This window comes from Gekko japonicus, unplaced genomic scaffold (genome assembly GCF_001447785.1).
Source record: "Gekko japonicus isolate JY-2015 unplaced genomic scaffold, Gekko_japonicus_V1.1 scaffold1219, whole genome shotgun sequence".
Lineage (NCBI taxonomy): Eukaryota > Metazoa > Chordata > Lepidosauria > Squamata > Gekkonidae > Gekko > Gekko japonicus.
Window position 1 is genome coordinate 221,234 of NW_015177048.1, and position 11,324 is coordinate 232,557.

An 11,324-nucleotide genomic window follows, 5' to 3' on the forward strand; every position below is an offset into this window, starting at 1 on the left:
TTGGGATTTTTCTGCAGGTGTGCAGAAAAATCTCTTTAGCCTCTGTGTGGCTCTGATCCACGGATTTAGCTATTCACAGATCATGGCCACACGTGACTAATAGTATATAGATATTGAATGCTCATATCCAATTTGAAGAGTGTAAAAATGTTGCTATGAGTCTTGTACAGAATAGGCAAAGTAGCATAAGTATGAATACAGGTTTGTCTTTTTCCAAGAAATGCTGTCATGCACCCTTGGATTCTTACCACTGCACTTCTGCCATCAATTCTTTTTCTATCAGGGAGGAATAATCCTCATTTTCATCAGTTGTTTTATCCTGCTTTCCTCGCTTAAATGCTGGTACTCAACAAATATCATTTAATACAACATTACCAGAGAGTCAATGCTGTAATCCAGCATGCAAGTCCATTAAAATCCATAATGGGATACTACATCAGAAGAAAAAATTAAACTTTAATGCTTTTCAGCCATAAATCTAACTCCTCAAAGAGTTAAAGAAAAACACACACCTGCATAATTGCTTTAAGACCATAAGTGCAACTTTATCAACATAGCAAGAGACATGCCCTATTGTTTTATTGCTTTTGGAGAGAAATTCTCCAGCCACAAAGCTTCTATTTATTTAAGAGCTTTAAGGGAAGACTTGTCATCTACAACAGAGAAAATAGAGTGCAAATAACAGCTGGTACATAAGTAGATCCCCACCCGTGCTGCACATCTTTACTTAGAAAAACTATATTTCCTATATAGAACTTTTAAAAATATCTACAATACATATTAAAAGTTAAGGGTGACATGGTACACAATAGTACAAACTGGCTTTAACTTTAAACAAAATTTGAACTTAATAAACACGTTTTCTTTTAAGATACAATTCTGCATAATGTACTCCTGACCCTTGAGCATGTTGGCCTACATATTCCACCGGGCCATCTCCTGGGGAGGTACTGAGGTATGAAGAGCTGCGCTTCTCATTTCTAATCGGTGCTATCTAAGAATAAGAAAAGTCAAATGCATGGACTGTAAATGGTCATGACTGTTGACAGTGAACTCCAGCCTATGCAAACATACAATAAATGTGTTAGTATTTAAGATGCCACACGGCTCTGTTGTTCTGGTGGCAGCAAACAAACAGGACTTTCCTGCTGGAATTTTTGGTTCTTTCAATAATTATGATTTTGGCTTCATATGAAAATATATGGCACTGTTAAACATGACTGATACTCCTAGTGACGTATACAAAATACACTCTGTGTCCCTTCATGAGGCATGATTATCCTGAATTTTCCCCATGTGCTGTAGAATGGAGAAGCATCATCTATACATTAAATCCTTTAAGCAGTATTGCGTATTTTTAGACACTTGGTGGCAGCACAAAACATTAATTTAGCAGTGCATAGATCACACTGTGGGAAAGGGACGCATATACCTCACTATCTTTCACAATTATGTAGATTTTTTAAAAATCAGTAGATGCATCTTATCACAGTGAACAAATGCACTTGCCCAAAGCCTCTGATTTGCAGAATGATTCAAAGCAGTAGGAGCCCTGATGCACTGTAATATGTAAAGGCTGAAGCATGTGCATATTCTTACCTTCAGCGGGTTTTGTGGTGTAAGTGGCAAGAGGCCTGGATGGAAGGATCCTTGAGTGTAGAATGAAGGCATGACCTGTAAATAGGTACTGTAGTCACCATAAACTCCAATTTCAGATTCCTAAATGGAGAGAATAGCCCGTGATAGGAAAAAAATAAATACCACAGGGCTTTTGCCAGCATCCTGCCAGTCACAGATCCAAAGCAAAGACACAGAGAGAAATGAATGGCCAGAACAGAAACCAGCAGAAACAGAAGAGCAACTAGGTTCAAAGCCTATGGAAGGAGGCCTCTCAGGAGGTCTTAAGGTGGGATGGGGTCCATCCAGGGGTCGTTTTGTAGAAAAAGAGCTAGGGGAACTCATTAGCATAACTCATTAGCATATGCCACACCCCCTGACATCACCGGAAGTGTGTCATAAGGCCACACACACCACCCCCAACAGTCCCGGCCGCCGCTGCCGGCCTTGCAGCTCCACTGCCGAGCCCCATGTGGGGCCTGGCAGTGGACCTGCAAGGCCGGTGGGAGCCCGCCCCCCGTACCTCACCTGGGGGAACTGCGATCCCCCCCGAAATGACCTCTGGGTCCATCGGATACATCATACTAATTCCGAGACAATGGAGTTAAAAGCAACATGACTAGCGCTAACAAGGGTACGATTTGGCTTCAGCAAAGGTGTGCGCAACGTATAAGTTTACTAGCTGTGACAGCACCAACTCATCCTAGCCCCAACTGAACCAGCTAGGCTACTAAACTAATAAATAATTTTCCTCTTATACTGCAACGTTCTATGTTTTAATTATTGGAATTGCTCTTCTACAAGCTACACATTGCCCCCCTCAGTCGGAATAATGAGACAGACAACAGTTTGGAAGTAAACAAGGGCTACTTTATTAACTATTTAACATAACATTGCGGTGAGGGACCAGCTAAGCAAGCACGGAACAGGCAAGGCGGGTGTCATTCCCCTGACCAACCTCCTTGCCCTTTCCTCCGGTGGGTCACCCAGCTCTGGTCTTGAGCCATCGGCCTGGCTCGCGACCGGCAGCCCAGGAAACTGGTCGCCACCTAGGAGCGCCTACCCCGAAGCCTGACAACTTGCAAAGAGGAGCCTTACCCTAAGAGTTTCCCAGAGGAGGTGATCACCGTTCCCCACCCTGGACCTTAGAAATCCGAAGGCAGTTCTTGATGACCCCCTGTTCCCTAATGGGGAAAATGCCGTAAGGTGCTCACTGGTTCTGGTTTCTTGCCCGCACCAACCTGCCAAGTGACCAGCCTATTTAGGTATCGACCACCACAACCAACTATCCAATCCACTGCTCTCAGTGCAAGGTAGGCAAAAACACCTCCACTCCATCAGCCAAACCTGGGTAGAGGCAAAAAATTCCTACCTGGCCCCAATAGGCAACCAGCTGTAGCCTACACTAAGAACAGGGTGGGCAAGCACATCGGAGCAACTGCCATTGGGCGGGAGCGGAGCCCGGCCTTTTCTAGCAGAGCCGGCTCTGCCCCCACCGGCCATGTCACGACGCCGCACATCATGGGCTCTTTTGCTGCCCCAGGTTCCTCCGGAGCAGCAAAACAGCCCCCGGACCTCCAGAGGCTTTGCCAGGAGGCCAGGAGCTCCGTTGTCCCCCCAGTCAGAATAACGAGACAGACAACAGTTTGGAAGTAAACTAGGGCCACTTTATTAACTATTTAACACAACATTGTGGCAAGGGACCAGCTCAGAATAGCTCCAGAGCAACTTATGTTTTATGCAGCAGCTAAATCACTTATGTATTAGAAACTTATTTCAACTAATTTAATTCCACTGATGCTAGGAGGAACACCCCTCTGTTGCTCAAGTGCCTTTAGCCCTTGAATATAACCATACTAACTGGGTCCACCTCAGGGGGCCTCTGGCTAGCTGCTCCCACTTTACATTATCTTACCTCTGGTTAGTAGTCACCACAGTTGTATTAGTATTGATATATATTTTTAAAAATTGTTTTAAAATTTATTTATACTCCAGCTGTTGGTTGCTAAGCAGGTGGGGGCAGCTAGTGCCTCTGCCTTGCAGCTACCCAACTGTCCCCACCCCAACTGTCACGAATTATTCCATTTCAATGGGGCTGCAGCCACAGGCTCCCGTTTCAATTAGGCCATAAAATGGGAACTGCTGTGGGGACCACTGCCCAGCACCCTTAGCCCAGCTGCTCTATGGACACCCCTTATAATCAGCAGTTTATTTGTTGTTGTTATTATTGCTAATAATATGAGCCCGTTCGTGGGGAGGGTGGGGTATAAATGTCATAAAATAAAAAATAAATAAATTTATTTGACTTATGAAGTGGCAGCCAATTCACTCTCACCCACTGCCCCACTATGAAAGTGGAAGCTGTGTTATAACTACTACCTAACCCTGGCGCCTACTAAATGGCCAGCCAATGTCCAAAAGGGGCCACCCAAGCAGGCTGTAGCCTCAAAATGGCTGCCCAGCGAAAGCAGCCCTAAACTGACTGCCTAGTAATACACACGAGCCTAACGTCTCAGCAGCGCCCCCTAGCCTTTTCCACCATTCCTGGTGGCCATTTGCATTTCTGTTAAGCTCCAAACTGCCACTATCAGGCCTCCTCAACTAAGCAACCCCTGGATCTATGCAGCCAACCGTCCCACCGGGCCTCAGGCAGGCTGCGCTATGCAAGCCCGTTCCCAGTTGACAATTTTTTCCAGTTGACACCAGAACCAGAGACAATTCTAACCCCCCCACACACCATATTGGGCTCTCAATAGGAGCTCTGAGCACGACGAGAGCTGGGGCCTACCTGAGCCAACTGGATTGGGAAGGCGGCGGCGGCCCGTCCGCGGCAGCACAGCCTGGCTTGGTGGACAGAGTCCACAGCCTTAACCATATTGGGATCCCAGCCCTCCAACCACTTGAAACCGCCAAGGGTCACTCCCAGCCCCGCTGACTTCTCCCAAGGGCCGCCGCTTCCGTCTCCACCTCTCTTTAAGTCCGGGGCCCTCTGCAGCCCTCAAGCCTGTATCCAGGCAAGGGACCGCCGCTGCTGCGTCCAGGCACCACTTTGTGCTACCACCCTTTGCCAGTTTATAAATCACCCCCTTAAGACGCGGCCAACTCCCGCCACTGGGCTGCCACCGCTGCCAGACAGCTGCAGGCGTCATCCCTGACTCTGTCCACCAAGCCAGGCTGTGCTGCTGTGGATGGGCTGCCGCCACCTTCCCAATCCAGTTGGCTCAGGTAGGCCCTAGCTCTTGTCATGCTCAGAGCTCCTATTGAGAGCCGAGCAGGCAGAGCAACTCACATTGGGCGGAAGCGGAGCCTGGCCTTTCCTAGCAGAGCCGGCTCCACCCCCACCGCCCACGTCACAACGCCACACGTCATGTGCTCTGTTGCTGCCCCGGGTTCCTCTGGGGTGGCAAAACAGCCCCCGGACCTCCAGCGGCTTTGCCGGGAGGCCAGGAGCTCCATTTTGCCAGCAAGTATTAAGCTTGCCCTCAGGCTCTGTGGAAGAGAGGGCTTAGATTACTTTGAAAGACCCTTATGCCCACAGCAACCAAATGGTGCCCTTAGCTCAGGCCTTAAAAAAGGTCTGTATGCAGTTTGTGCTCAAGTGTTTATTTTATTTATTTAAAATATGGATGTGCCAACTCTTCTCCTGAACATTTTCATATCTAAGGCAGGTAACGATAGTATAAAAAATAATGTCATGTTTTTATATCTGTTGTTTAAATGATTTCTTCATCAAGCCACACCAGCAGGGTACATTACCCCTTAGTACAGGCTTAGGCTGCCCCAAAAGCTGCCTGGAATAGAGAGCCTCACCAAAAACCAGAACAGAAGGAGCCTTCCTGACCTCTTCTGGGAGGCCGTTCCATGTAAATGTTAGTTTTCAGTGTCTACTCTAAGTTGGCTCTGGCTTGACTTACCAAGAGCAAGAGCTAGTAACTACTACAACCAACAAACAGCTCTTGCTAGCAGGCAAGACTCTGACCAGCATGGGTAATAAAGAACATGTAGTCCTGCAAGCTATTATAAATACTGTGGCATGATAACAGAAGGGTTGTGCCTAAATTTCAAAGCAAAAGCTCAACAGTTGAGCGCTGCCTACCTTAAAATCAGTAGAAATTTTACATCTATGCATTATCAATACATAAAATCTTGGTAAATGCCAGGTTTTGAGGTTTGTACTTCTGGACTAGTATAGGACAATTTTTGTAATGACAAGGATAAATGTCATCTTTGCATTTAGTTTGTGCAGTTACACCATTTTGTCTGCTCACAGTGCATAGGAGACTTAGGAAGCTGAAAAATGCTTTTGAAAGAGCTTCAAGAGAATATTAATAACCCCACTTGCAACCAGTGTAACATACTGATTTACTTTGCAAGAGCAGCCACATATTAGTGCTCAGGCTATAGTGTCTGGATAGGCAGACTAATGAAATACTAAAAAAAATACTAAAAAATTCCTTACCTCAGAGGCTTCAGTTTCTAATTCTGCTGCTCTAGTTTGAGCAGCATGATATGCCTGCACATACTGCTGATACCATTGCTGGACTGCTTCCTGTTAAGATGCAAAGTAATTTTGACCATCAGCTGGTTTCAGTGACCATACAGCACATGCTTTCCAAAATGTGTGTGAATGGCACTTCACATACAACCAGACCACTGTTTGATGCTACCTGAGCAAGCCTTGGTTACATCATACTACTCTTTTATTTCATGCACTGGTTCAATTAGTTACTTTCTTTATAGTGTAAAAATCATATTGGTAGGTCAGTCTTGGCCAGCAAACTGTAATCTGTGTTTGGCCTCCAAACTGGAATAACAATCTGTGGTTTGAAGCTGGTTTGCAATTCTCATTTGGAAGGGAATATATAGCAAACCAAAAACCACACGAGCTTATCTCAGTCTTGCCAGACTGAATAGAAAAAGAGACACACGTTTGGCCAGCTTTTATCAATCTTATTTCTTGGAGCCACCAATATTTAGAATTACAATGAGGATACATATTAAAGTAATTAAACCTACCTAGTTTATTCCATGCAACTGTAAGTGAACAATTCTCAACGTGTTGTGAACTTGGGTTCTTAGAGACTACAACTGCCTGTATAATTTTTACAATTACATTACACCTAGCAACATCTTACTCACATTCTGCCTAACAACCGGATCCTCATAAATCTGCTCTAGCTGAGATGAACTGTGACTTACACAGCCACAATTGAAGTGGCAGGGAAGAGCTGCTAGCAGATTTGCAGGTGGTGGGAACCCAAAGGGGACAAAGCTGGAGCTGACGCAGAAGCAGTGATGAGGAGGCAAACCAGCAGCTGTTAGGGGGGCCTGCAGTGAGCACCAAGCAGCAATGGGATGAGCAGAAACAGGATTTTCCTTATGATTCCTTGCAAGTCCCTATTGGTTTTAACCGCACTTAAATAGTTGTGCTTAATTATCCTTCACATACTTTTTGCCCTTAATTCTGTATACTTTGATGATGATGTTAAAAAAAATCTAATTCAATGTATTATGCTTTAAGCATGAAAACATATAAACCTCCTCAAACACCACCAGTTCAGGACAAAATAATACCTTTAAGACAAACTGTGGTCCAAACAGAGCGTGCAACCACCAGCTGCCCTGAAAGTGCATATGAGTCACATACCTGTGAGTAATCCCCATATTGTGGTGAATAGTTGAAGTAGTTTTCCACTGCTTGTTGTGATGTGGTTTCCTGAGCAGCTGCTGTGTCCAGCAAGGTATTTGGAAGCCCAGCATGCTGCTTATTGCTACTGGTTTTGCTGGCAATTGCTGCTCAAAGAAAAAAAAATGTAAACACTCAATTAGTTTTAATTATGTAAGAATAAGAAGCAGATTTTGATGCAGAACCAGAATTATGCATGAATGGCTCAGTGTATGCCATCACTCCAGGGCAACATATAAGTCAAAAGAACAAAGCCAGGATTAGAGAATGCAGACTCTTTGAATCAAGCCACTTGCACCTTGTACTTCATCTGGGGTTGACGCAACTCATTATTTGTTACATTCTGGTTCTCAGGCAATATTACAGGCGATGCAATTTTGCTGCCTAACAACTTGGATGCACACATACCAAAGTTTAATGACTATACGAATAAGAGATCTGGCAATATCAGGCTTGGATTTAGAAGGGGACAAGTGGAGACCCGCAAGAAACTTGCAGGATGGTTATCTCATTCATCACAGCTTTGCTTCCTCTCCTCACCCCCTACCTCTCTCACACTCTTCTCCCCTCTGCCCCCCTTTTCTTACTCTCTATTTCTCCTCCATGCATGTGACTTCCTCTCTTTTTGACCTGTCATCTTTCTCTTTGTTTTTCTGCCTCCCCACTCTCTTTCTGCCCCCACCCCATCATTCTTTCTTTCTTTCTGCCCCCATCACTCTCCCAGCCTCCTTCTGCTTCATCCCCCACTCCGCAGAGCAGCAGCAGCGGTAGCAGTGCTCCTGGCCACCCACCTGCTTCCTCTCCCCCCACAGCAGCAGTGGCAGTGGTCTGGGAATCACAATCCCAGCTACAGAGATAAATTCACCTTAGGGCTGCCAGCTCCAGGTTGGGAAATTCCTGGAGATTTGGCAGTGGAGCCTTGGGACTTGGGGTGGCAAGCAGCCTCAGAAGAGTATGATGCCATAGACTCAACCCTCCAAAACAGCCATTTTATCCCGGGAAACTGATCTGTGTCACCTGGACAACAGTTGTAACTCTGGGTGATCTCCAGTCCTCACCTGGAGGCTGGTAATGGTGGTTCTTGTGGAGGAAATGGCTGGAGGGTGGAGTCTATGACATTACACCAGTCCAAAGTTCCTCCCCTCCTCAAATCCCACCCTCTCCAGGCTCCACCCCTCAAGTGTCCAGGAATTTCCCAACCTGGGGTTGGCAACCCTATTTCCTTCCCACCCAACAGCCAACCTACCTTTATCTGCCTCTCTGACTTCTGCTTTCCATCTCCACCCCCCAGCCTCTACCTAGGAAAATTACAGTCTTTCTCCACAGTGGGGACCAAAGCAGCTTTCATTATTCCCTCTTCCTTTTTATCTGCACAACAACCCTGTGAGGTTGGTTAGGCTGAAATATGTGACTGGTCCAAATTCAGGCAGTCAGCTTCCACTGCAAGATGGGGATCTGAACCTGGGTCTTGCAGACCCTACTTTGAAGCTCTAACTGCTGCACCTCACTGGCTTTCATAGGGTGGCTGCTGATGAACGGTAGCAAGCAGCCGAGTCTAGGTGAGTCATGCAAATCAGGCGGGACCTGGCAACCCTAGACTACTGCCAGGCCTAGGGTTGCCAACCTCCAAATGGGACCTGGAGACCCCCCAGAATTACAACTGGACTCTAGACAGCAGAGGTCTGTCTCCCTGCAGAAAATGGCTGCTTTGGAGGGTGGACTCTGTGGCATTATACCCAGCTGAGACCTCTCCCTTCCCAAACCCAGCCCTCCTTAGAGTCCACCACAAAATCTCTAGAAATCCCCCAGCCTAGCACTGGCAACTCTTGTGAGGCCTGGCCCCAAGGCTCCCTTCCTTCCTTCCTGAAAGGCCAAAAGAGGCCTGGAAAGGGCCCTTCCCCCACCCTTTTACTGACAGAGCCAGTTAGAAGCCCCCCCAAAAAAAACATTCTAACCTCTCACCGTTGATGCCTGAAGCACATCCCTGCAGAGGCCATTTCAAAAGGTTTTGTGGGGAATTCAGCCGTCCCTGAGGGGATTTTTTTAGTTTTTGGATTTTTCTACAAACCCAGGAAGTCTACTGACTATGTAGGAAAAGCGGTTGGGGGAGAGTGAGCCCCCTGTTGGTGGAAATAAGTATCCGCACAGAAAAAAAAACCTCTTGAAAATAGAATAAGGATGTGATAGGCAACCTTCAAAGTCAACAGTTCTGCTGTATTTTGTCCTCCTACCAGTATTTTGCCATCTATAAATGCCGCTGCATCATAAAAACTACCTTTTCAGAGAAGAGGATCTGCCCGCAATTACCTGAAATGGATCACCAGGATCACATTTCAATCATTCTTTGCTATCCATAAGCTGGAAAGGTAATGTATGGTAGACAACAGCAGTTATTTCAAGGCAAGTGTGATAGTGGTGGCAAAGGAGCTGGGTGGAACTACATATTACCTTAGCAAATCCAAACTCCTCTTTGGCCAAGGTGGCATTTGAAGAGAAGAACTGACCAGTGAGAGGAAGGAAGTGAATCCTTCCTATATCCACTAATATTTCCTTTCAGACTCTCCTTACTGTTTCACCTTCAAGTGGGTTTACTTCTGGCCTTAAAGCTGGCCTGGTGAAAAACTGGTTAAGATGGCTTAGGGGAGCATTTGTCATGAACAAATCAGTGGCTGAGGGCATAGTAAAACACCTTTCCCCTGCTGATTTTCAGTGTAAATTTCCCGTGTATTATTGTTAAAGGAAAACGTAAGCTGGGAAACTCATGTTTAGCTCATAGTGTGTAGGCCTCCCCTTTGCATTTCCCTGGAGTTATAAAGCTAGGCATAACATATGCTATGCAGAGTGTGAAAGAATTACATCTTCAGTTAAAAGTTTGCATTGGACAGTTTATATGTTCAAATGGTTCAGACAGGCAAATGCAGCCCATAAACATTTGGGGGATGTTTATTCCATAGTGAAAGAACTGATCTCTCTCAAAACTAAATCAGGATTATCTACACAATAGTCTGTTCAAACAGAATCGGTAGAACAGGGTCCCCGTGTTCCGTAGAACATATTGAAATAGGGCAGGGTGGTGGTGGAAACAGGTGACTTATGGCAATCCTGTATGGTTTTCAAGGCAACAGATGTTCACAGGTGGTTTGCCATGCCCTGCCTCATGACCTTGGATTTCCTTGGTGGTCTCCCATCCAAATCCCATCCAACCTGGCTTAGCTTCCAAGATCTAATGAGATTGGGCTAGCCGGGGTAAATAAATGTCTCATTATAACTAACAAAGGGAACACATTTCAGATACAGTATGAGTTGGATGCAAAGTTTGATTTCCATTAATAGAAGGCACACCTGTCAACAGGAAGCAATGTTTCTGTTTCCTGCATCCCCCTGAGCCCCTCTGATGCCCCTGTCCACCAGAAGCACCATTTTGAGGAATTCAGTCAGCTGCAGTGGGAGGGGAGAAGCAAGAAAAAGTTCTGTTCCATCAATGGGAGTGCCTTCTGTTAATGGAAATTTTAGTCTGGATCCAACCCTACTTTTAAATTATGCTTAGTATGTTACCTTATATAACATTATGTCACAAACTCCATTGGAATTGGGACGGAATCTAGGACTGTAGCCATGGCCGGCTCTATCACTAGGCCAGCTAGTGTCTGGCCTAGGGCGCGCCGGCCTCAGGGGCGCCAAACTGCGCCCCGCCCCCGCGCACCAAAGAGCCACTACTTCCCTGCGCGCCACTGCCTGGACAGCAAGCACGCCTCGCCCTCGCAGCGCCTGGAACGGCCTCGAGGGGAGCGGGCAGAAGCGGCACTGCAAGGGTGAGGTGGGGAGAGGGCGGCGGCGGCTGCCGCGGGCGGGCGGGAAGCGGGTGCTGGTGCGTTCTTTTCACAAGACGGGAGTGGGGCGCCCTCTCGGGATTGCGGGGGAAAGGGGTCTCTTTGGAGAGGGAATGAGGGGCGGCGCTCTCCTGCCTGCCTGCTGGGCCCCCCACCCCCGCCAAAGAGCTGCCGCCGCCCTGCGCTGCCCG

General features: G+C 46.7%; 1 protein-coding gene across 1 annotated transcript in view; it reads right to left on the reverse strand.

Annotated features, from left to right (window-relative positions):
• Nucleotides 1-644: 644 nt before the first annotated feature.
• RAVER2 (ribonucleoprotein, PTB-binding 2) overlaps nt 645-11,324 on the reverse strand; it is a 63,004-nt gene continuing 52,324 nt past the window's right edge. The window contains exons 11-14 of the mRNA XM_015428094.1: nt 7,265-7,410; nt 6,077-6,166; nt 1,600-1,719; nt 645-994 (exon numbers count right to left, since the gene is read on the reverse strand). Coding sequence (XP_015283580.1) covers nt 848-994; nt 1,600-1,719; nt 6,077-6,166; nt 7,265-7,410 — 503 coding nt within the window. The 3' untranslated portion in view covers nt 645-847. The remainder of the gene's footprint in view (nt 995-1,599; nt 1,720-6,076; nt 6,167-7,264; nt 7,411-11,324) is intronic.